Here is a 25,927-nt window from a genome sequence, read left to right as displayed (position 1 = left end):
GTTGAGTTCGGTTTAATCGCATTTTTTTTTTTTTGCGAACTTACCGAACTCTGTTGTTTAAAGTTCGGTTACAACGTGGTCAGTCGACTGAACCGAACAAAACTCTGTAAACTCAAGCATAGTAGTTCGGTTACATTTGATTTTTCATCAGCTAGCCGAACAAACAAAAACTCTATTAAAGCTCTGGTTCGGTTGCCTATGATTATGGATTTATTAACCGAACTGCATTTGCAGAAAGTTCGGTTACATGTTCTTCATATAATATAACCGAACTTTGTTGCCCTGGTTGAAACTTTTTGGTTACAATTTTGATTTTGAAGATATTTTAGACCATTTACAGCAACATTCACTAAGTTACAGGCATACTTCGGTACCCAGAGGATGTTTTTTCTCCATATTCACCCATCTCAAAATAATTTTTTTCTCCATCTTCTTCTTCTTCTATCACTTTAGTCACTCAATAATTCTACTTGTTTTAAAAAAAACAATCTATTAATTTAACCTTAATCAATGATTAATCACACTAACTAATCATTATACAAAAATAATCAGGAACGTAATTTTGGTATTAAGATAAATATTTAGATAAGGGACGACCTACAATTACTTATGATGTCTTACCCAAAATAAAACAATGGTCCCCAGAAAAAGGCTAGTCCCACAAAAAAAAAAAAAAAAAAACAGTCCCTGGACAAAACTAACTTCGAAAACTGGCCCAAAATTATCCATGTTTCATAAGCCCCTATATTGGGTTTATAGTGCAGCCCATTGTATGCGAAATCAAAGAACCTAGGCTAAAAATCAAACGAACAAATTCAATTTCAGACGCAGAGCATAACCCGGGTGATTTCCCCCAGTATTAGTGATTTTGATCAGCCGCATCTTCTTTTCCTTGGGATGTTTCTTTCATCAGCAAATCTTTAGAGCTTCTTCTCCATTAACTCTAAATCTCATCAGATTCTTCTGAAAATGCAGCTGCTGTTAGAACAATCTCATCAGATTCTTCTGAAAATGTAGCATTAGGGTTCCAATTTCCAAAACCCATCGATGGTGGTGGAGGTTTCATTGAGCTGAATGAATTTACGGATCATTCTTGCAAATGAAATGGGCTTAGTCCCTTTGGGTGAAATTAGTGGCCGAAGGAACTAAGATTTCAAATTGGATCTAAATTTAGATGGAGATGAATCTATGGGTGCTATCTGCTGTCATATCTGCAATGGGATTTCAGAAAACAAGAGGTAGAAGTAGAAGAAGCTAATTTTGGTGTTGGAAGGTCTTAAAGCCTCACCCTATTTTGAACCCCAATTGAAATTTTCTTACTTCTGGGGTTTATAAGGATCCAAATTGGATGGATTCATCTTCTTGCTTTCTGGGGTTTGGTGAAACTAGAGTTCTTTGATTCTAACATTATTGAGCAACTTACCAAAGCTGGGTATGCTCCCATGTCTTTGGGAGTTCTGAATCTGGAAAATGGGTTCAGTCAAAGTGTAAGTGCCTTGGAGAAATTAGAGCCACAAGTTTATCAGAGAGATCACAGAATTGAAATGCAAGTGTCTGCATCATTTTATAAGATATTAATTTTTTGAAAAGATAGACCTATGATAGTCACATCTTATTGCAGCTATGTTATTCCTAAACAGTGGAACCTTAGCAGGATACATCAGGTGAAGTTGGCTTGGATTGTCAAGGCCTTGAAATGTCTGGAATCTGGATATAACGTGGTACTCTCTCGCTTTATCTCTTGCCGTCGTTCCCTACTTTCCCTTCGTACTTAACAAAAATTCTGTTGCACTTTTGTAGGTTGAATGCATAATGGAGATTAGAATATACAAGAACCTCATGGAAGGGTATTTGCCACGAGAGCGAAATGGCTGCCACAGCAAGCAAGTTCAATTTTCAAAACCAAACGAAAAAACGGTCAGTTCTTAAGTTGTATAATTGCTAACTAGTATATTTTGTTAGTAATGTTTGTACAAGGGTTAAGCATCATTAATAATGGTTTTGCCTACATCTCCCTTTGTTCCATGTTTTCACTTCGTATCATGAAATGCAATATAAGAATTCTTCATGACCCTTTAGTTTATCTGTTAATGTGTATGAAAGGATTTTGTGCATATAGCTCTGGTTTCCAGTTGCGCAACTTTAACATTGCTACATCACTAAACCACTGCCCATCTTGCTGCTTAATATGCACCTTATATTTGCTGTCTTTGGATGATTGAGCCAAACATGGACTCATCCTCATTCCTTTTGCATGTTCCACAATTCCACTGAGACCGCACAGAGTGAGACCAATCCCAATGTTAGACTTAGACACATTTTAATTCAAGAGCCGTACAGCCATTTTAAATTGACCTTGACGTGGTCGTGTCCACTGCTGATGTAGGTTAATTTCTTCTACTTTTACAAGTGAGACCAAGTTGTCTGATGAAATATGAACTGTCTTAGGGTTAAGATTAGAGTAAAGAACATAATTAAGACACTACTTATTATTAGAGACATACACAATTGGTTCAGTGATCCGTAGAGCCTTAGTGCACAGAAAATACTGTCACAAAGATGCAGTTAACCCAAAATAATGGAGCAAGAGAATGGCATTTTATTTGACAAAAATGTATTGCCGACTGACTGGTCCTTCGAGTTTTAAGATTACAAAAGCTAGCTCTAGATATCAGATCACATTATTATATAGCTGAATTGCAACTTACATAAAGAGGAGGTTTCTCATCAAGAATTAGATGGCCAGTGTGAATTAACACGGGTAAGCGGCAATGGGTTGGAATGAGAAAAATAAGAGATGAATGAAATGTGAAGGTGAGAGTTTCTTCAGTTCTAATATAAAGTAACAAATAACTAGACAACAGGAAAACGCAAATGTTGGTACAATTTTCTCACACCTGTTGATTTGACAACCCATTACATGATATAATTACGAATGGAGTTCTTCAAATCTTGTATCCAAATTAAAAGAAAAAACAAAGTAGAAATGCAGACAACAAAAACAAGCCAAACCCCTGTGATACAACCCACAATTATTGTTACTTGAGGATCACATTATTACACAGCTCTGGAAAATGCAGTTGCCGTGGAAATGGCCTCACTACTTCTTCTTGAAAAGCAGCTGCGCAACCATCCACTCATCTCCATTGTTCATTGAGAATTGTTCATAGCCTCCCATACAGAATGTTCTAATGTGAGTAACGACTCCATTCACTGTTTCGTGGCTTCCTCCAAGTCCAGGTAATAGAATTTCTTTTGCAGCTTCCATATTTTTGTCTAGCGCCTTTCTCCAAATGTCTCTGCAGTCAAGAGGAAATTTTCTTTTGGAAGAGTCACAATGATGCAATAGTTTATGGAAAGTTTGGTAAAGGGCATTCCCATTTCAGATATGGACTTAAGTACTATGCTTCCTGATGGAGTTTTTTTCTATTTTATAGTCACTATATAATTTGATTAGATTCTTTTCTGTTTGTCTGTTTCATTGTTCTGGTTGCGTCATGAACTGATATGAATTGATCCCGTTAATTGTTTTTTTTTTCTTTGGCGTCAGAAGTAATTCTTACACTGAACGAGCCATGTGCATTCCATTGACAACCCAATGATCCACAACTGAAACATCATCCTGCACGTAGATATTATCTGCACATCATTAGAAACTCTGAAACACCATGAAGCTCTAACATTTAGTGGTTATTACTTGCGGTTTACCTGGAAATAGAGGAGACTATTAGCAGCTAGTATGGTTGCACAACCTGGGGGGAAAATGAAACCTGAGTACCAGTCATCCTCATCGACTGCCTGTAAACAAGCCGAGTGTCAAAAGAGGGGAAAACCACTATTACCGTATTACTGAAAACCTCCTTAAAAACAAACATGAATTTTTGTCATAAATCAATTAGAATCTGACCTCAAAAAAGTGAGCAAATGTTTTGTGGCAGACGTGGTCCACAAAGAGAAGACTTTCTTTTGTCATCCAAGTTGATAGTTTCTTCATGAACAGCTGTAAGTTTTTCATATGCTGGAAACATGGAAAGAGAAAGATATTAAGCTTTTGCATGTCTTTCTGTTTTCTTTCTTTTTTATTAGATAGAAATATTCGGCCATAAATCGCTTATGAGATTGATTTGGTATACCTCTATGGCTTCAATCATAAGTAGACGATCGTATGTCTTGTCAGATTCATACTGAGTAACATCTGCTAGTATGGCGTCGACGTTTGTCAACCCAAGCTTCCTATGGAAAGATATTATTCCAAATGAAATGATTAGTGAAATATAGAGTTGTTATGGAGAATTTAATCTTAAAGAGGCTGCTTTAGATAGTTGATTTTTTTTTTCTTTTGAAATACTACTCGTCTATGATTTACATTGTTGTTCATTCACAGATACTTACTCTGCTTGCTTGAGTAAGTAATTGACTTGTGCCTTTGAATTAGTGAGCCCTGTAACATGGCAGTTCTTATATTTCTGAGCAATGTATAGAACTAGACCACCTTGACCACAACCAATGTCAAGAACAGTTTGTCCGTCTTTGATTTGTGCTCGTTCACAGTATAATTCATGTGCAGCTTCTTCTGCTTCGTCTATTGTTGCTGATTCATGTGTGAAGTAACACATACTGCATATTCATTGTTTTAGTCAATGAGAATTCTGAACGAAAACATAGTGCAGCACTGAAGTTATGAAAATGTTCTGTGATAGTGTGATGTACCTTTGCTTGACAGTTTTCCCAAAAACTGCCTCTAAGAATTCTGAGGGTAATTCATAGGTTTCCTTGTTCATTGTCTCAATCTCTCCTGACATTTCCATCTTTTTTAAGGCTACACAGTAAAATGAGTTAGTCAGTACAACACAAACTGTAATCTTGGTCTCACACCTATAACATGTCTGCATAACACACTCTTGACTGTTTACATTTGAATATCATCCTAAGCATGTGCCTGAATTACTGTCACTTGAACAGACTTCAGATGCATATCAATAAAATAGAAACCGTCAGTCATAGAAACAAATGGAATCATGGTCACTGGGCACATCAACATAAGTGATTGCTGATAGCTTGTGTCACTTGAACTACATAAATTGCAGGTTTTAACTTTGTTTCAGGTAATGAGTTCTGTTAGAAGAAGGAAAGGGAGAAATTATACATTTAATGAAGTCAAGGTTGAAGGAGAGTTGTTCTTGATGAGATGATTTATAACCCCATTGCAGACGTTTCTCGAATTGAAACTTAATCAGCTTCTTCAGTTCCTCATCTTTAATCTCTCCTTTCAACAATCTCCTTAGTGTTTCCCCTGCTGATTCCTTCTTGACCTCATCTATTGAACCCATAATGATACAGTCTAGGCTAGTGAGGAAACTAAGTGGATTTCTACGAAGACAAGACTAAAATGAAATGCAAGAGAGAATGTTGATAGATGTGGTATGAGCAGAACCTGCTAAATAGTATTTATAGAGATCAACTGCTTTTATCATCTTTGTCTCATTGTCATAAACTTTTCTGAAAGTGGGTATTCTTTTAATTATCTTAAATTATTATTGTTAACATCTTGTGTATGAATTATACTAAAGTCCAAGAACATTATTTTCATCTTTGAATTTGAAATTTTACACAAATGCGTTGATTGTCAAAGTATTCTTGAATTAAATGTAGATATGTCACCAAAATAGGTGTCAATGGTCAAAACTAGAAAGAATTTGCAGCCATGACTTCTGATGATCTGATCCTGACTTGAGCAATATTTTGCTGCTCTTTTGAATACTGGAGTAGGTTTACTACATAAGCCACGGATTACACGTCCAACTCCCACGCGACTACCTAATAATACCACACTACACACCACACCTCAAAACCATAGATTAGTAATTTCTCTAGTCAAAGTCTAACCAACTCTTACTTGACTACTGTTCTTTGTTCTCCATATATTGCTGACTTCAGTAATCAAAGTCTCAGTTCATTTATCGGCAAACCCTTGAATCTAAGGACCCGACATGCCATTGGCGGGTCGGCCGATCACAATCACGGTTTGTTTAGAATTATCAATAGAATATGATTAATTTCTTCCAAATGCAGTGGTTAAGGATGCTCGCATGTTTGCATCTTTTTCAAGATGGAAGTGTTCATGTCACCTAGCTAATGGCAAAGGCATCATTTTTTCTTGATTGGGGAAGGTGGATTATTGTTATTCTGATGATGACCATACACTACAAGAAAAGTTGGATTAAGCGACCAGTCATTTTTGGTTGGAAAAGCCCATATTGAGTCGCTCTAATCCTTAAAGCGACTTAATTTGGATCTCGCTCTCGAGTTGCAAAAGGTGGGATTTCAACAAGTTTAGAGCAGTTAGGCAATCGCTTTAGTAATCAAGCAGTTATCACATAGCGTCTTTTTTCTTAATTGCTTCATGGCTAGACCGACCTTCTTAGAGCAAGCAAAATAGTGATCGCTTTAAAGCTAGACCAACCAAAATACAGCAAGTAAAACGCTGATCACTTCATAGATAAACCAACGATAATAGAGCAAGTAAAACGCCGATCGCTTCATAGATAGACCAACCATAATAGAGCAAGTGAAATACCTGAAGTTGGTTGCTTACATTTTTGAGCTACCAAAATTTTTGCCCTGAAGTTGGTTGCTTACATTTTTGAGCTATCAAACTTTTTACCCGTTACATCTGTTGTTCTAGTGCCGGAAGTATCTGGCCGATTTCGATTTAGATAATCCCAAATTGAAATTAAAATTAAAATTACAATTAAAATTGATACTAAAACAAATTATGAACCAAATTAAAAACTGAATCAAGTTTTATTGTATCACAGATCAATTTACATCATTTCTTTAAAAAATAACAATCTTTACAGGAACAAAAAGATCAAAAATACAAACTAATCATTACATTTTCCTTAATTTTGAAACAAAAGATGAACACTCCTTCGACTTTGTAGCACCAAGCTCGTAATAAGAGATTCATACTGCCATCATTCTTGTGTTTAAGTTCCTCTTTGATCATTCATCATTCAAGTGTAAAGAAACCAGCAAATCCTGAATCTCCACAACTTGTAGTCTGCTCTTTGCCCAAATGGATAGGTGCAGTTAGAGGATACTTGGTAATTAACACCTGTGGAATTGCCAAGAGATTCAAACAAGTTAGTTTTCACGAGAAACACAAAGAGATGAGATTGATACTATGAACTTAACAAACTGCAGAAAAAAAATGAACCAGAATAACAAAAAGCGAAATGCACAGTTAGTTCTTACATATAGGATCTTTGAGAAACTTTTTATTGTTAGGTTGAAACTGCAAAGTTTAAGGATCACTATCAATTAATCCAACCTACAAACCAACCTACGACCGCAAGATGTCTAAATCTGAAATGAGTAACAACGTAAAATGTAAGGGTCAAATGACTACAAGTCCAATAAGGAACAACAAACACGAGAGACGGACTCGCTATAAAAATACCCAATATACTGTCTAGTAGCATTTTAGAGGCCATACTAACCATTCTGCAACACCTAAAAAGGCATAATTGTGCCCTTTCAATCTGCACTCTCGTCTCATATGCATCAACATGTATTCAATAAAACATCAAAAATCACCAGCAAATTCATCCACAAGCACATGGAAAAAAAATCTCAAATGGAATCAATAGTTTTACTAAGTAATTCAGACAAACTGTACGGATTTTCATCATATTTACAGGACAGTTTTTTTTGTAGCAGATGTTTTTGAGAAATCAGAAAACCATGTAGTAGGTAGTCAAGACCATGTTCTGTAAAGTGATAACTATTTCCATTCACCAAAAGCACTCTGTAACCCTATATGCAAAAGTACTAGTTTAATTGGATTACAATCTAACCACATACTTTATGTTCATTGAAACTGGAATGGAGAAATCTCAATTAAAATAAACTAAATGAATATCAGTTGGTTCTCTGGATCAATATGACTATCTTTTAATATGAACAGTAAAACAAGAATCGAATCTCTTTGCACATACACAATATGAAGCAATTGAAATTATAGAAGAAAGAAAGAGAGAATAATAACAATATGAAGAACTCAAATCAAGAGCTTTCTCATTCTCTTTTTTATATCAAGGAAGCATGGACTCTCACAAAATGGTGGCGCATCCAACGCACGCGTCCCTTATCGGATACAACAGTAACTTCACATGCATATCTCCCACCAGAGTTTAGTATAAATGTTAAGACAAAGATATCTAAATTTTAATGTTGGTATATATTAAGACAATGATACCTGATTAGTTGACAGTATCGGCTGCCCCTCAAGGCGCTTGAGACGATACTTGTATATTGTATATCCATAAACACCTTTTTCAGCCCAATACCCAACAACCTGGAAAATTACAACCACTAAAATCATTTCTAATGCATAACTTATGACCCCAGCCAACTGAATATACAACATAAGTAGATATGTACTTGAATGTTAAGCCTGAAGCTACTCACATGGTATAAACCATAATATGTGTACCTTCCCACAGTAGCTGCTAGGACACTTCAGTCCACGAATGACTCTGACGTGAATGGTCCAGTTCTTATATTCTGCCTGTAGAATTTGAAAACAAAAATATTTGATACTTGTAGTATTTGATCATTTGCTTAAGTGTTGCAAGACAGAAGTTGCACTCGTCTCACTCGCTTGTGGTCATTTGAACCTACATTACAAACAAAGTCATAACCTGTAATGAGCATCCAAGGTTCCAAGGAATTAATTGGAAACTTGTAGTTGCCTCCTGTTGTGCAACGTAATTTCTTTTGGTCCCATAAAACCAAATCATTTAACCATCTTCAAACCTCTTCTTTTACACAAATACGACAATCTTTGTGTATTTTGGTAAATTGTGCCCTCATTATGTGCACTATGATAAGAATTTTCATAGAACATACAAAGACTACATATGAATACGATTTTATAGAGCGGTTCTCTGCATGAAAGTGGACTGCACACGAGTTCCTTCTGTGGTCACAAAATAATACTGAAGATAAGTTTATCTAGACTATTTACCTGGATCTGTAGGTCAGTAACAAAATCACCATTGTCCAGCATGGCAAAGCTGTATAAGCTTATCAGATGCATTCTTAGATATGTCCAAAATGTTAAGAAGACATATAGCTCTTGATTAAGTTTGCTTTCTCCTTTACAAAAACATAGACCAATTGAAAGAGTTGTAACATCAAAGTTTTTGGTCTATGTTTTTGTAAAGGAGAAAGCAAACTTAATCCAGAGCTATATGTCTTCTTAACATTTTCGACATATCTAAGAATGCATCTGTTGTAACCTACCAGGAACTTTGATGTATCAACTGACTGAACGGTAGGTGGAGGAGTTGCAGGCGCTGCAGTTGCAACTGTTTGCGATGGATGAGCAGGACTTGGATATTTCATTGTGCACCCATTGAAGGTCGTTGAGAAAATCCTGCTGCAGTGTTATTCTCTCCTGGCATAAAAGGCCTTTGCGCAGGTATAGGTGCAGGGCCATGAGACACTGTATGGCCTGGAGTGGAACCCATTTGAGCAACAGTTGCAGGAGGAATGTCTGTATGGAAACAAACAAAAAAGGATTACAGTTGAGATAATGAGAAAAACAAAAGGACCATTGTCGATAGGGCTTAGGAGGCATAGTTTTGTCTAAAAGAAACAAAAGCAATGACTTCCTGATCTACAAAAACTAGGAACAAAGAACCAAAATCTATACCAGTCTGAACCATGTGCTGAAAGACACCAACACCACCACCCAACGCTTCCCCAGCAGGTGCTACCATCTTTGTTCGGATCTGTAAATTAACAAAAGTAGTACATCTGAGAAACTAATCCATCTTAGAAATTTTGTATAAAACATAGTTAAGTATATCTAGTTAAGATAATTCAAGCATTGTTTTGAAATTGAAAAACTTGAACAAAGATTAAAGTATATCTTATACCTTCTGCATCTTTATCCGCTTCTTTATCAGCCTCAATTGAATTATACCACCTCAAATCCCTAGATTCATTAGCTGCGTTTACTGCCGATTCCAAGACTTCAATCACCCAAAACAAAAACACAAAAAACATTTCAGAGACCAGATAAAACTAATTAGACATACTTAAGCAATCAAAGAAAGAAACCTCAGATTTTGATGAAAAAATGAGAGCGAAAAATTAATAAAAGAAGTAAGAAATTGGGGGTTTGTTACCGTATCAAGGAGATTGAGACAGTGCCGATGATAACCAATTATACTAAACCAACAGCTACACCCCATTCTCTGAATCCACCATCAACCTTTTCAAATCAACAACAAACACCAGATTTCTTCTCTGATTTCTTCAATAGCGACCAAATCCAAATCAGTGACATAAAATCTCGTGTAATAAGAATTCAAGCTAACCCCATATCTTGATTCTTCCATAACTCTCATTGTCTGACAAATATATGGTGTCAATATCGAACCCAATCAAACCTAGGGTAACGGATTACAGAAAAAATGCAAAATCTTCAGAATCTGATAAGAACCAAAATCCCTAAATGCATCGAATAAGAAAAGCCCTAAACAAATTTTGAAAAATAAATTGAAATAACAACGAATCATACTTTCTTGATGATACTGAAGTTTGAAGAGAGTTAAAAAGAGTGATTTCGTGTTACTGGTTTGGTTGAAAGGGAGAGAAAGACATGTAGGTGGGTGAGTTGTTAGTGTGAGAAACGGGATCTAGTTTAGCAAAAGATGCAGGAGAAGAGTAGATGGAGATGGGATAGAGAAAGGAGGAAGAGAGATAGATTTAGGGTCTTCACTAGAACCCATGAATCTACCGATAGCAGCGACTGCATCTCAATCTTCATTTCCAATCCATTCATCATCAATTAACCGATGTGAGATTTGGTTTCGTTTGTTCAGATGTAGAATTTGAGTTTTTTTCTGAGGGAGGGGAAGATGAGAGACGAGAGAAAAGTGAGTGAATGAAGATAAGTGAGAGAAAAAAAATCGTTTTATCTAAAAGAATTTGAACGGCTAAGATGTGGTAGGAAGGGCTCATACGGATTATGAAAATATTTGGACGGTATAGATTTATGTTAAGAGTGTCATACGGATCAAGGAAAGTGTGTTTTATTTGTGCTTTCTCTGTGTTAATACGAACTCATGTTTTAGGTTTAATTATAAATCTTTGACATGAAAAAAATCCAAAAAAATATTAATAAATTTAGGACATTGTTATCGACATTCTGATATAAAAAAATCCAAAAGATGTATAAGAATGAATCGGGAAAATGAAAAATGAATTCGATAATTAGTGTGTTTCTTTGTGCTTTCCCTTTGTGTTTTTGTGCTTTCTCTTAGTGCTTCTGGTTTGAATTTCGATTAGTCACATAGGTCATGAAGTAATTTTGACAAGTCATACGGGTCATGATGTAGAATTAGTTCACACTGGTAAACTCAGTTATAAGATTCCTAGAGATGGACCACGAAATTCAGAATGGTTTTGTCTTTAAAATTAGCTATTTACATTATCAAAATTGATGAATATAAAGCTCGGTGTTGATTCGAACTTCAAATGTGGTATGAAAACATATAAACTATGAGCCAAAAATATTCGGGAGGGTTTTGACTTCAAACTTAGCATGATACATCATCGAAATCGATAAATATGAAGCTCAGTGTTGATTCAAACTTCAAATGTGGTATAAAGACATATAGTTTATGAACTTAGAAGCTTCGGGAGGGTTCTGACTTCAAAATTAGCTGGATACATCATCAAAATCGATAAATATGAAGCTCGATGTTGATTCGAACTTCAAATGTGGTATGACAACATACAAACTATGATCCAAGAAGCTCCAGGAGGGTTCTAACTTCAAACTTAGCATGATACATCATCGAAATCAATAAATATGAAGCTCGGTGTTGATTCGAACTTCAAATGTGGTATAACTACATAAAAATTATGAACTTAGAAGCTTCGGGAGGGTTATGACTTCAAACTTAACTGGATACATCATCAAAGTCGATAAATATGAAGCTCGGTGTTGATTCGAACTTCAAATGTGGTATGACAACATACAAACTATGATCCAAGAAGCTCCGGGAGGGTTCTAACTTCAATCTTAACATGATACATCATCGAAATCGATAAATATGAAGCTCGGTGTTGATTCGAACTTCAAATGTGGCCATGAGTGAACTACTATAAGTCGAAAACTTCGTAAGAACGATGAATCCATCCATTTACATGTAAGATTCCTTTGGAATATACCCTAAAACCTTAAAAAAACTATTTTCTGGCATATTAAAAATACATTTACATGTAAGCGCCGACGGTGTGTTTCGGAGGAGAGGAGAGGTGTTTTTCGAAGGAGAGGAAGAAAGAAAGAGAGAACCAGATATGAATTAGAGTTTGAGTGGTTGAGGGATACAACCAATAATGAAAATTAAAATGATCGACGAACCAAATTTTGTTTGATCCACTCATACGGATCAAGAAAAAGATCTTGACAGTTGATATTATATTTGGGATGCTCATACGGATTGAGAAGTAAGTGTGTTTCTGTTTGTGCTAATACGAACTCATGTATCCGGTTCTGTTATCAACATTCGACACGAAAAAAATCCAAAAAAAATATAAATAAATTTAGGACATTGTTATCGATATTATGATTAAAAAAATCCAAAAGAATGAATCGGGAAAATGCAGTCCGTCTCTACTTCTATTTCTTCGGTCTCGATTTAAAAATAGATTCCTGATTATAAATTAGAGCGGACTTGTTATCCGAAACCTACTGTTTGGTTTATACAAGTGCATCTCAATCGATCGATCTTAGTCAATTTCGCCACATAGTTATCTAACAAATAAACTCACTTGTTATTTGTCAATCTTACCCAATGTCAATCGGCCTCACTCAGATTTTCCCAAAATCATTAGGTTCTGTATTATCTATCATTTTAATTGAATGTTCATCGACCTTAATTAATTAAAGACATTATTTATCAATCTTGTCCAATATTACTGGATCTCACTCAATTTTTCTTAGATTCCATTAGTTTATATGGTTATCGATCAAATAAACTAAACTTCCTTCGTTTTGACTTAATTTAACATGTTATCCATCAATCTCACCCAATATCGTTGGACCTCACTCAGTGTCTCTTAGATAGATTGGTTTATCTAGTTATCAATTATTTTAACTGAATGTCCATCGACCTTTGTGTATTTCACCCTTTATCTATCAATGTTATCCAATTCGCTCGACCTTACTCAATTTCTCTTACATAAATTGGTTTATCAAGTTATCCATTATTTTAACTGAATGTCCTTCAGTAGTTCACCGAGGATGGGAACTACCGACAGTAAATCGGGAAAATTGACCAAGTTCCACCGATTTTTTGAAAAAAAAGGAATTATTGATATAATTTTAAAATTTTCAAGGTTTTGATAAAACACCTAAATCAATTTCATGTTAAATCATATGAAACATATTTTTCCGATTCTTCCTTTTCTTTGTCCCAAATATTTTTTAATCACGAAATTAGGATATAAATAGTATTTAAGATCATACAAAATTGTGCTAATTACAAAACGAACAAGGAATACGATTTTTCAAATTTATCTGGCCAATAGAAAGCCAAGAGCTAGGTAATGATTGCAAACAAATTTGATAATTACCTTCGGTTTTCAGTTAGATAGAATTTCGAGTAATGTATTAGAAATGGACAGGAATGAACAAGTGAATTATTATCGTATAAAATATGTAGAACATATAAATTTTGGATTGAATACTACGAATGTGTATAAATAAATTGAATGAAAATGATTAGCAAAATGAGAAAGAATGGGAAACCCACCTCGTAAAATTACTATAGAACTTCTATTGGAAACCCACCTCGTAAAATTTCTACAAATCAAAATTAAACATCTCAACATCAAACATCAAACATTAGATTGGTGATCGCTTCCCTTTCCCATTATTAGAATCATCCACTTTCCTTTTCTGAATTAGTGGTCGCTATACCTTGGTTGCTCAGACAGGTTTTTAGCAGCCAAACATATTTTGAATTGCTGATACATGGTAGCTTGAAGTAAATAGCTACTAACCTACTATTCCACTCGCTATGTAGTACTGGGAAAAATGATGGAGCAACCCACAAATTTAATTAGTAGCTACGATTTAATGGGAGCATGTTAATAGCATCCAAAGTTTTTGGTAATTGCAAACATGGTTGTTTAACTATTAAAGCGACCAAAATTTTGAGATCTTGCTAAGATTTTGGTCGCTTAAACCAAGTTTTCTTGTAGTGATATTAGGAAATAATATATGAGAGTTTACATTTAGGAGATATGCACATTAAGTTGTGAGAGTTATATTAGGAAAATGTCTATGTTTAGAGTTTGATCTTAGTTAGGAAAGTGTCTTGAGTGGTCGTCAAGTTTGTGAACAATATAAATAGGATGTTGAGCCATGAAAGTTGATACACCAAGATTATTATCAATGTAGTCTTTTATGCTTCCGCGTTTATGCTCTCCTCTCTCTTGCTCGATCCTTAACATGGTATCAGAGCGAGGTGAGAGGAAGAGAGAGGAGAAGGAGAAGGAGAAAGAGTTAAAGAGAATTCTTGGTACGTAGTTTTTGTTTCACCATCTGAGATGCATATCTTCGGCTCAATTACGCACACCAACACGACTTTAACAAGTCTTCTTTTGCAACCTTCTCGTTCAGGAAAAACTCAATTACGAACAACGGAGGAATAACAAGTAAAGTTCTACAATGATTAGGGAAGAGGTTGATAATTTATATCAAAGATTCAAAATGTCAAGTTGTTAATATTTAAATATTCAAATGGAGAAACTTATTTGTAGCCCAAATCCATATTTTTATATATCCATGACCCATCATTAAGATTCTACATTGGAAAAATTAGGCTAAGGTCTCATTCATGGATAACCCATAATATGAGGCCCCTAGTTAAAAGAGTTTTAAAAACAGACTCCTAATTAAAAATAAATTTTAATAGAGATTTAAATGACCAAATTGACCTTCACTATATAACTATCTAACCTAGGTTTTCTCTCAAACAGATACATTCATTTTCATTTCAAGAGAGAGAAACCGGATTTCAAGAGAGAGAAACCGGACCTTGAACAGCCACGTCTATCTTCAGTTAACCACACCTCCTGTAACAGTGAATTCTGTAACGCCACTACGTCGTTGCATATTCACTGAATCATATCATCTCTTCAATAAAAACAACTTTTGAGCCATGATTTATTCTTTTGAGCCTGTTTTTGATATGAGAAGCTAAACCCTAACACTGGGTGACGGAGGAAGCCCTATTTCACGCATGTGGTAATTCTAATAATTCTTTTATGACTATTTGCATTGATTTTTAATCGATTTATGACTTTTATTGAATGTGTGTGATTTCGTTTGATGGTGTATGCTTAGTCTATGTATTTTTGATACATCATGCTTGTGATTTACAGTCATTGCTTTTCAAAAATCTATTTTTGGAAAAGAACAAGAGTCCATATTTTTAATATTTGATCTATAATTGATTGGAATTATTATTTGAATCACATGAATGGAATTTGGTGGAATCCTGAGTCTCAGTCTCTCTCGACATTGTGACAAACCTTTTGTATATATATTTTGTATTTTTATTTTAAGTCTAGAACCCAATCTTATCGAGTCCGAGTGAACGACAACCTTACTTACCACTTCAAAATTACATCAATTTTTGGCGCCGCCGACGCGGATTTGCTTTTAGGGTTTTTAGACTTAGTTTTCTTTTATTATTATTATTTTTTTTTAGGTTTTTATTATTTTTGTTCTTTTTTACGTTTTTGGATATTTGTCTTTTGTCTACAGGTTTTGGATCATAAAGCGAATTGAGCCAAGGAGTTTGGTGATTTCGTAAAGACTGGAACTTAAAGCATAAAGACTTGGAGCAAAAGATTAAAGCGAAAAGAACAGAAAAGAAGATAATTTCTTTTTAGATATTTTATTTTTTTAGGGTTTGTTTATTTTTCTTTATTAAAAAAAAAAAGAGAGAGAGAGAACTGTATTAGGGTTTGCTATTTTTGTAATTTGTTTTTCTTTTCTTTTTGGACACTTGGACATTGGACTTTGGACATTATTATTTTTTAAACCCTAAGGAAGGGTTGGTTTAAATACAAACTGTGTGAAGGGAAGGACGGTGATTACGATATCACCTCGGCCCCTCGGGTTCGTGCATAACATAGGAGTTGTGGCCCGAGTCGACTTTAGCGGTTCTTCGCCCGTCTGGTACGGGAGGTAAGTTTTTCGAAACACCCGCGAATCCCCTGTCACCGGGTTTATTGTATTCCTTAAGGTGAATATATGCTGAGGAATTGAATACGGTTGCTTTTAATTCCTAGTAAAGGGCAAGGACTGGCCATACAAGATAAGGGTTCGGATTTCATCACCGTTCTCTTCTTGCCCGCCTTAGGAACACGAAACAAAACGCGAACCTCAGCCTAAAATTTTGACTAGAACGAGACTTATAGGGTAACGAGCTTAATAGGAAAGTCGTTCGAAGAATATTGGTTACTCTTTTGAGCATACTTCGAAGTTCTTGACGGTTTCTGTGAATTGAATGCGTGACTGCGCCGCCTTGTAACCGGTGAGGCCTTGGGTATCAAAGCTCCACTGAGCTTCCTTCGCCTTGATTCAACTTAATTTGACTCAGATTGATTCCAGAGGGGTTTGCTCAGATTGTAAAGAATTCCCCTTCGAGAGATAGAAGCTATTCTAGAAACAATCTAAGTGGAGCCATCATGCTTTTTGTTTGCTAGAAATCTTTAGGTTTGCTTTGGTGAAGTCAAGTCAGCCTTGTTTGTGATTTTGTAGAATTTTCTTGCCATTAAGAATGTCGAACTGGTATGATAGAAGCCAATACAATGAATATAAACCCGAATTTGAATATGGACATCATCAGTATTATGACCATAGTGAGAATAGTGTTTTGGAACGCCAACCTTTTCAAGGTTATGGTTCATACCATAGTGAGCCCAATTACTATACACACACACACACACCGGTCATACGAGCAAGAAAATAAGGATTATTATAGTACTAGTTCCTCGTAATTGGACAATATAATGAAAATGTTGAAAACTAGTCCCTATTATGATCCTTCTGAACCTGTTCTTCCTCTAGAAGAGTCTCTCAAACAATTAACTGAGAATACAAATAGGTTTGTGTTAGAAATGAATAAAAAAAAATGCACCCATGAGTGAACCTTCTATACACGATACCATAAGGAAGTCATGTGAGTCTATTCAACAGCTTTTAGTAAAGGCCCAGAACAGAACTGCTCAAGATAGTCTTAATTTCCAATATAGTGTTTCCAATAGTACCCTTGAAAATGAGGATAGTTATTTGCATAATCAAGATGCCGAGGTTAGAATTGGTAACACTACTTTTTTAGATGAGGTTCAACCATTTTCATGTTACAATGATGATGATGAGGAGGATAGTGCTGATGAAGAATCTGAAATATGTGGGAATAGTGATCAGGAATTTGTTACCCCAATTGAGCCTTATAATGATTATATTATTTCTGGTTCAGATCCTAAAAATTTTAAAAATTATTCACCTATTCAAAAGGACGAGGATTTGACTAAAGATACCCCCGTTTTAGACGATGTAGTATGTCCTGTTTACGAATCCGATAAAGGTTTAGAGGAACAGGTTTATCTTGAGACTACTGTTTTCGAGTCGAACAATTTAGAAACTGTAATCGATGATGGTTTCGAGGAACGGTTTTACCCTGAGAATATTGTTTTAGAGTCGTACGATTTAGAAACAATAGTCTTAGATGAACTCGTAGAGATTAATGAGGATGAACCTGACTTAGAAGAATCAATTGCCCATTTTCAGGAATCTGATGACCTAGAAATTAGGGAGATTGTGACTAATCTAACTAGAGACACTTAAAACTCTAAGTTTGGGGGTGACTGTCATTCTCCATGTGCCTTAACTCTTAGAAAGGTCCCTCACTTAGGACTTGACATATGTGCCTCAACCATTTTACAAGATTATCAACACACGTTTTCCTGAACCTAGTGATGTCCATAAGGAAGTTCAGTTGTTAGAAACCCATCCTCTGGTTGATGAGGTTAGACCAAGCTATAATACTAAGATCGACTTTGTTTTCCCACCAAATATTTTTCAACCAATTGTGGGAACGTATAAATTTCAAATGTGTCAATTATTATGTTCTGAGACTAAACCTAATTACTTTAGGATATTAGAATCGACACATTTTCTTAAGAATGACCATTATTCTCACTGTGGTCAATTATGTAAGTCAAACCTGATTGACTTAGAGGATCCTCAATTATTAGGTTATTATTATGTGCTTCTAAGTTCTTATTTGAGTATTTACAGACTCTAGGACCTAATAATTCGGATCTCAATTTTGAGGAGTTGCAGCCTAAAGAACTATATTTAGACCCTTTTATACAACCTGAACCTGAACCACAATCAGATATAGATATCTTAATCAGGAAACTAGGTAAGGGGTTGCTAGTCTTGTTCATTTTCTTGGTTAATTGCAGTTTCCTTTGGTCATCTCTATTTGGTTTTGAAGACCCACAGTTATTTCGACTGTTATTATATGATTCAAGGTGACTAATCTTTCCTAAGTCTGGCTGAAGACATTAAACTTAGCACTTCTTGGGAGGTAACCCAACATTCATGTGACACGGTAATATCTTTCCTTATCTCTTTTGCTTCAAATGGTAACAGTTTCTCCTTGTTCATGCTTTTAATTTCGTCTTTAGAACATTGAGGACAATGTTAGATTTAAGTTTGGGGGTATGAGAGAAACTTTTTTGTTGCAGTATGAATAAATAAACTCCAGAGTAGAGCTGTCAAACAGCCAAGCTAGGGTCAACCCGGCCCTAGCTTGCCAACCCGTACTAGGGTTAGGGTCAATCCTAGCCCTAGTATTATTCACGAACAAGCTCAAAACCCCAACCCTAGCCCTAGACGGGTCAACCCTGACGGGTTGGCGGGTTGGCTTGTTAATGTTATCAATTTAATAATTAAATTTAAAATTTAGGATTGTTTAGGATTATTCATTTAGTAAAGGTCGAACCTAGGTCAATTTGGTGTTTAACTAGAAGCCCCACCACTGAGTTGTAAAGTGGACGTTTTTATTGCCACTTAATCAACGATATAGCCGATTACGGCGCTTTAGTTTTCTTAGGCAGAGAACCCTAACATCAACTAAGCATTTTACTTTTTTTTTGTCATTTTATAAGTTTAAATTAATGTGAGTAAGACTAACTCACTGTTTAAATTATGCTAGTCCTTTTATCAATTTAGGACATCCCGAATAAATATGTGATTGATGAATCTAAGTTGTAATTTAATTTATTGATTGATTATTTAAAATCTAAAAATTGTTATATTTGTTTGGGTAGATCCAAAATTAGCTTTATTTATTGATTTAAAATTAACTAATTCTAATATATGTTTGCAAATCATGGATTTTAAAGAGTTGGTGGGATTGAGGGATATATTTATTAATTTTGACGGGTTGACGGGTAACCCGCGGATTGGCCCTAGCCCGGCTTGTTTTCTAGTAGGGTTGTATATGCCAACCCTAACCCGTCCCGTTTAGACAACAAGCCGGGCCGGGTCGAAACAAGCCGGGTTAGGGTCAACCCGCAAGCCGGGTTATAAATTGACAGCTCTACTCCAGAGCCTAGAAATTTATGTGTATTTAGGATGGCACTAACCAATCTAAGTGGATGGAAGCATTTTGGTTGTAGGAGTTGAGGAACCAATCTGAATAGATGGAAACATCTAGAAGAGTCTATTCATAAAAGCACAGAGCTCAGGTGTTAGAAATAACATGATAGTTTCACCATATCTCGTTGAGTCCTTTTCACTTCTATTTTTATTTTATTTTGTTTTTAAGCTATGTACTCTAAGTGATTAGGTAGGGCTCACGATTCAAGTTGTTACCAATGCTAGGGTGAATTAGAGTGATTGAGATACCATGAAAAAAAAAAGTTGAAAAAGAAAAAGAGAAAAAAAAAAGAGAGATAAAAAAAATGGTAGTTACCAAAAAGTTAAAAAAAATTATTATGAAAAAAACAAAGAAAAATAAAAAACAAAAAACTTGAGACCAGACCATTTGACCAAAAGGAATAAATTCAATAAAGTCGACCACTGGTACCCTTGTATATGCCAGTTGTGTTGACCTAGAGTTAGGTTATCGACCACTTGTATATGCCAGTGTGTTGATATTAGTCAGACTAATATCTCAATCCATTAGGATAGGTTCATTTTGGCGGAAGACTTCAGACAGATATGGGAAACGCCGTTCACTTAGTAAACATCAAAACCATCTATGTTTTTCTATATCCATCTCTTAATCTTTCCATGTGATTAGTTTGACTCCGAATATGATGTCCATAGTGCAACTATCTGAGTAGAGCTCTGTCACTTTATATGAATTTTAGTATGCTTGAGTGCAAACTCGTGTACAACAATTGGAATTTATCATTAGGGTACTTCTTCCTGTAGTCAATAAGCACGCCAACCAAGGAGATTCTTTAGTGCCTTCCAAGGTTCTGCGTAGATAGCTAAGGTCTGGAGTAAAGGTTTTGTGGGTATATCTCTTGTAAGCCCTCCCGAGACTATAACTCGGCCACTAGGGCCACCTAGGGGTTTAAAGGCTTATTGCATACGCTAAATGCAATCGACGATGCCTGCGACAGCGAGTTAGGATTTTATTTTGTAGTTTTGATTTGCTCGGGACTAGCAAATAATAAGTTTGGGGGTATTTGATAGACGCATTTATATGTCTAATGTATCTCAATTGTAAATATTTATAGTGCTCGATTTTGTACTTATTTTGGTTATTTTATGTCTTTATAGGTACTTTGGAGAAATAAGCTTTTGCGGCGAAATTGACTCGAAAACCGGTTTTTGTGCTCGTGGGAGAAAATTACTATATGGACTCTCACTTTGGATAAGGGGTAACCCATTTCGGGCATGTGCTAAAGGGAGACCGGAACTGGATAAAGGGGAGGTCACTTTCCTTCCTAAATTCAAAAGAAGAAAATTGGCGGGAAAACTAGCTTTTACGTCTGGCAGATTTAGGGTTGGATTATTGGACGTGTTTTAATGAGATTCAATGGCCTATTTTCAAGGGACGGACGTGATATGGATATACAATGCTAATATGGGTGATTTCATGGGCTGAATTTGGCTAGAATAGCCGGAAAAAGGAAATCAAGGTTAAGTTACACACGGGTCCCTGTTTGGAGCTATTTTTGGAATTCTAGGGAGATTAAAGTGCTACAAAACTTCCCAAAGATTGGTATCTATCTAAGGAAGAATTTGAGATAAGTGGGAAAGCTCAGAAACGCGTGAAACGAATTAGGGAAGGAATTATTTCCGTGACTGCCAAGGAAGGAAAATGGATTGGAGTGCGTTTGTTTTGGGTATAGGGTATTTGGTACTCGGGTGTTGAGCGGGTTTAGCAATTGTTGATGAACAGCGAGGATGAGACGTTGGATGCGGAAGTACAAAGAAACTGACGGCTCAAGATGGAGTTAGGTGCTGTAGTGTTAGACAGGAGCTTCAGACTTTGATGTACTGACTATGCTGCGACCGTAGGATGCTGAGATGATCCAATCTGACGGCTAGAAAGGGAAAACGGGTATGGATATAGGAAATGGATTTGGGTGAGGGTTTTGGGCCTTGGGTATGCCAAGCCCATATCTTCTTTAAGAACAATTCTTCCTCTTCAAGCCCACTTCTAATTGATCCGGCTCTTGCAAACATCATTCTTCGCTTCCTCCTAGCGGGAGTCTTTGCCGGTTCTTTGCTCTGTTCGCTCCGCAACTCATCTAGACTTTATTTGGTACCTAAAAATGCAAAATTAAGTAATAAAAATATTTATTCTTGAAAACAATTAAAATACAGAATATGGGATAAAATGTAGAATTAATGCACAAAAGATGAGTTAAATGCCAAGAAAAATATATAGAAATATGCACTTTTTAGCACTCATCAAATACCCCCAAACCTGAATTTTACTTGTCCCCAAGTAAAACAAAACTAAGGAAATCCTACCTATACCACTGTCGCTGGTCTCTCGAATGCATTTAACGTATGCACTAAGCCTTTTAAACCACTAAGTGTCCCTAGTGGACGAGTGAAGTCTCGTTAAGGTTTGCTTAGAATGTACCTACAAAGTTCTAGGACAAAATATAATCTCATATTCCATGAAATGTGATATGTGCAAGACAGTAGAAGCTCACAGCAAAATGGAGATGTCAATCTAGCTATCTAAGGCACAATCCTAGCACTGATAACAAATAAATACATGTGATAAGAGTGTAAAGTGTATCTACACATGTTTTTAGAATGACCTGAAGTTATGACTACTAATCACCAAGAGATAGTTTTTAGGCTAAGAATCGAATTCTAATCCAAGCTAGCTGTCCGGCTTTACGAGAATTGTGAATGTTCACCCAATGAGTTGGTGATATTTCAGTTTACCCGCGTTATACATCGATGGTTGCACCCTCCTTGCTTATTACAAGACTATTTACAACAAAAAGATGACTCTTTACATGACTCTTATTTACATTGACTACTCTCTTTTATTTTTGGAACAAGAGAGGATGGAAGTGATAAATACTTGATTTTTTTTTTTTTTTTTTTTTTTTTAACAAGGTAACACTTTTGATACATATACAAAAGGAAACAAAAATTACATGACTCTTAGCAAGAGGTAGCCCTTTTTGATGCACCCAGTTAAATTGGATGGTTGTATTTCTTAATGTAACCTCCACCTTCTATCCCAACCAACCAAAGAACAAGCTAGTCAAGTTTCGTTCAGTATTCTAAAGTGATTGGCAATCGTGACTTCCGATAGAACACCTCAAGGATGAGGCTATACATGTATTGGTAGATCGTGCGCGTGCAAGTTTCTTATCACTATTTGAATTGTGCTAGAATCAGGGTGCCTAAATATCTAGACTAAGAATCCTTATGTCTACATACATGCACAAGAGTCAACATTTCAAGGTAAATGAGCTCCATTTTGATGATTTTTTACATTTTTTTTTTATTTTTTTTTTTAACAAAAAGAAAGAGTTCAGTTTTCAATTATAGCATGTGATCGTGGTATCTATACCATACCCCCAAACCTAAACTAAACATTGTCCTCAATGTTTCAAAATATGAAAAGAATTATAACGTACGAAGAGGATTATGCTGAGTAGAGAAAAAGGAAAGAGAATACCCGATTTGACGGCGAAAGCAAAATTAGAACTCCGTTATTCAAGGCAAAAATCCAACATATTTCAGTTAAGAGTCACATTGGATTAGAAAAATATGTACAAAAGAAACGAAATATTTAACTAAGAAACTATCTACTAGATTCTATACAAGAAAATTTGGTTTTTCATGGGATTGGACTTTTTGGGAAAAATTTGGTTTTGTCGGGAGACCTTTGGTTTTGATGGAAAAAGAAAAATTTTGGTTTTAGGAAAACATTTGGAAAACTTTGGTTTTTATGGGAGAAAGAAACTTTTTGGTTTTTAGGGAGAAAGAAAAGAAAAATTTGGTTTTAAAATCGGGAGCAAGCCCACATTGGCGGGAGAATGCACAGCCCACTAGGAAATTTGAAAACATCCCACAACTGCTGTGCAAAATGAAGCCTAGCTGAGTGTGAAGTGAAGCCCAACGAATCAGTTTGAATTGAGCCCAGCAAAAGGTTTTGAATAAAAGAGCCCAACCGTTTGGGGCAAAGCTTGGTCTGAAGCCCAGATGGGTTGTTTTTGGAGCCCAAATTTGTTTTAAAAACTTTGATTCTTAGGCCCACTGTTGGTGAGTAAATCTCACCGTTGGTTTTTTGGAATTTGAATGTTTGGCCCACTCGAAGTTTGGTTCAGGCCCACAGTTCATAAACAAGCCCAGAGTTCGGAAACAGTTGGGTTTTTGGGCTAGCAGTTAACTGGAATGCGAGGCCCAGCTGGGTTTTAAAAATTTAAAACGTTTTTCAAATTTTTGGTCTGGGTCTAAGCTCATAATGTAGGGGTTTAAAGTTCAGTTGAGTCTAAGCCCACAAAAGGTTGGAGCCCACAGTTTAAACAAATTTCAGTTTGAGGCCCAAAATGTAACTAAGTCCACAGTCCAATTCACAAGCCCATAATCACTTTTAGAATTTACACAGCCCAAAAAGAAGTGAAACTGGGTTTGAAAATGGTTGTCAACTTTTGTTTGGGTCAAGCCCACAGTTCAGGCTTACTCTTGTAGCACAGCCCAGCTGTTCTGTTTTAGTTGCACAGCCCAGTTGGGCTTGGTTCACAGCAGCAAGTTCAGCCCAGCAGTAGGCTTCAGTGGGTAGCAACAGTCAGCCCACAGCACCAGCTCACAGAACAGCAGGCACAACAACAGAGATGGAGAAGAGAGCAGCAGCTGCAACAGGGGAAAGCAGCACAACTATCCACAACAACAAGTCAGGTAGCAACAGGCCAGCAGCAAGGTGGCAAGCCCAATGGTACCTGCACTCAACAGAGATGATCAGTCTCTTTGAAGAAAAGTGAGGCAGAAGCAAGGGAAGAATGCAATAATGAATATGCAGTGCAAGATGCAAATGGAAATGGAACAGATGCAGGCTAAGCTACAGATGCAGATGCAGATGATGCAGATATGATGCAAAAGTTACAGACTAAGTTACAGCTAAAGACACTAAGGCTAAGTTAGAGATGCAGGAATTACAGACTAAGTTACAGACTAAGTTACAGATAAAGCAGCTAAAACAGTTATACTAAGTTACACTAAACAAGCTAAGTTACAGCTAAGTTTGAAAACAGAAAAGCAAGAGCACAATTTTTATTTTTATTTTCAACTACACAGCACCAGTCCCCGGCAACGGCGCCAAAAACTTGGTAGCTCTCTAAAAGACTTACAAACTAATACCTGCAAGTGCACAGGGTCTGTTGTAGTGAGTGTGCAAGGCAGGGTCGAACCACAGAGACTTGGGTGTGAATTGAAGTGATGAAACAGGTGACAGTGAACAAGAAAATTCAGTGGCAGTGAATAAGAAACATTGAAACAAAGATAAAAAAAACCAAGGCTGTTAGCCAAGGGAAGTGATAAAGAAACAAAGGCAGGTCCTCCAGCTATGTTCTTGTCCCTTGTTAGTTATCAGTCAGCTTCTAGGCTTTCTGAATAACTAGATGACAGTTGCGGTTCAAAGCCGGCTGTTCATCTAAGGGTTGGTCTAGAAAGGAGGCTAAAGGCACTAAGATGAATTCTAAACCTTGTGATAGTTGGGGCTCTCACACTGCAACTACCCGCAGAGAAGCTTGCTTAGTGTTTTAACAACCTATAAGGATATTCAATCCTAGACAATTCAAGCGCAACAAGATCAAAGCATGGATAGGATAAAAACAATTGAAATGCACAACATAATTTAAAATAAAAACTAACCCTTGAGGCACTGGCTATTCCAGTCCTCTTGGGTGAAGCACTGGCTAGTCCAGGCATGCCCCATTACAACACCCAGAGACCCCTATTTATACATACAAGCTATAATCAAAGAATCCCCAAATCAGTACCACATCAGCAAAATTAGGATTTGCTGAAAAATACAATTAAAATCAAAATTGGCTAACCTAATCTACTGATAACAACCCTACTACGTGACCCATACTTCAATTTAGACATACAATCGATTTCCCAAAAAAATCCCCAATGTCAGAAAAATTAAGGTTCGATAAAAAATCTTACCTAATCTCTGAAAATGATTATGATTATTCACCCATGCCTCTATTCCTATTCCCGCGCTTTCTCTTGTTCTTCCCATGCCCTAATTGCTTTTCTAGCTCGAGCTATTTTATCAATTTCTCTTCTTTCCGGTCTCTGAAACCCTAG

At 36.2% G+C, this 25,927-nt stretch overlaps 1 protein-coding gene across 1 annotated transcript; it reads right to left on the bottom strand.

Annotated features, from left to right (window-relative positions):
• Nucleotides 1–2,802: 2,802 nt before the first annotated feature.
• Nucleotides 2,803–5,499, bottom strand: LOC113295244 ((S)-tetrahydroprotoberberine N-methyltransferase). The gene is made up of 8 exons (XM_026543596.1): nt 5,147–5,499; nt 4,711–4,819; nt 4,393–4,617; nt 4,134–4,233; nt 3,908–4,018; nt 3,709–3,798; nt 3,564–3,622; nt 2,803–3,299 (listed from the first exon to the last, which is right to left on the bottom strand). The coding sequence occupies exons 1-8, from the start codon at nt 5,328–5,330 to the stop codon at nt 3,101–3,103; spliced, it is 1,077 nt and encodes a 358-aa protein (XP_026399381.1). The 5' UTR covers nt 5,331–5,499; the 3' UTR covers nt 2,803–3,100.
• Nucleotides 5,500–25,927: the final 20,428 nt, after the last annotated feature.

The sequence above is a fragment of the Papaver somniferum genome, chromosome 7, assembly GCF_003573695.1.
Source record: "Papaver somniferum cultivar HN1 chromosome 7, ASM357369v1, whole genome shotgun sequence".
Classification (NCBI taxonomy): Eukaryota; Viridiplantae; Streptophyta; class Magnoliopsida; order Ranunculales; family Papaveraceae; genus Papaver; species Papaver somniferum.
This window is presented reverse-complemented; position numbering and strand designations above follow the sequence as displayed.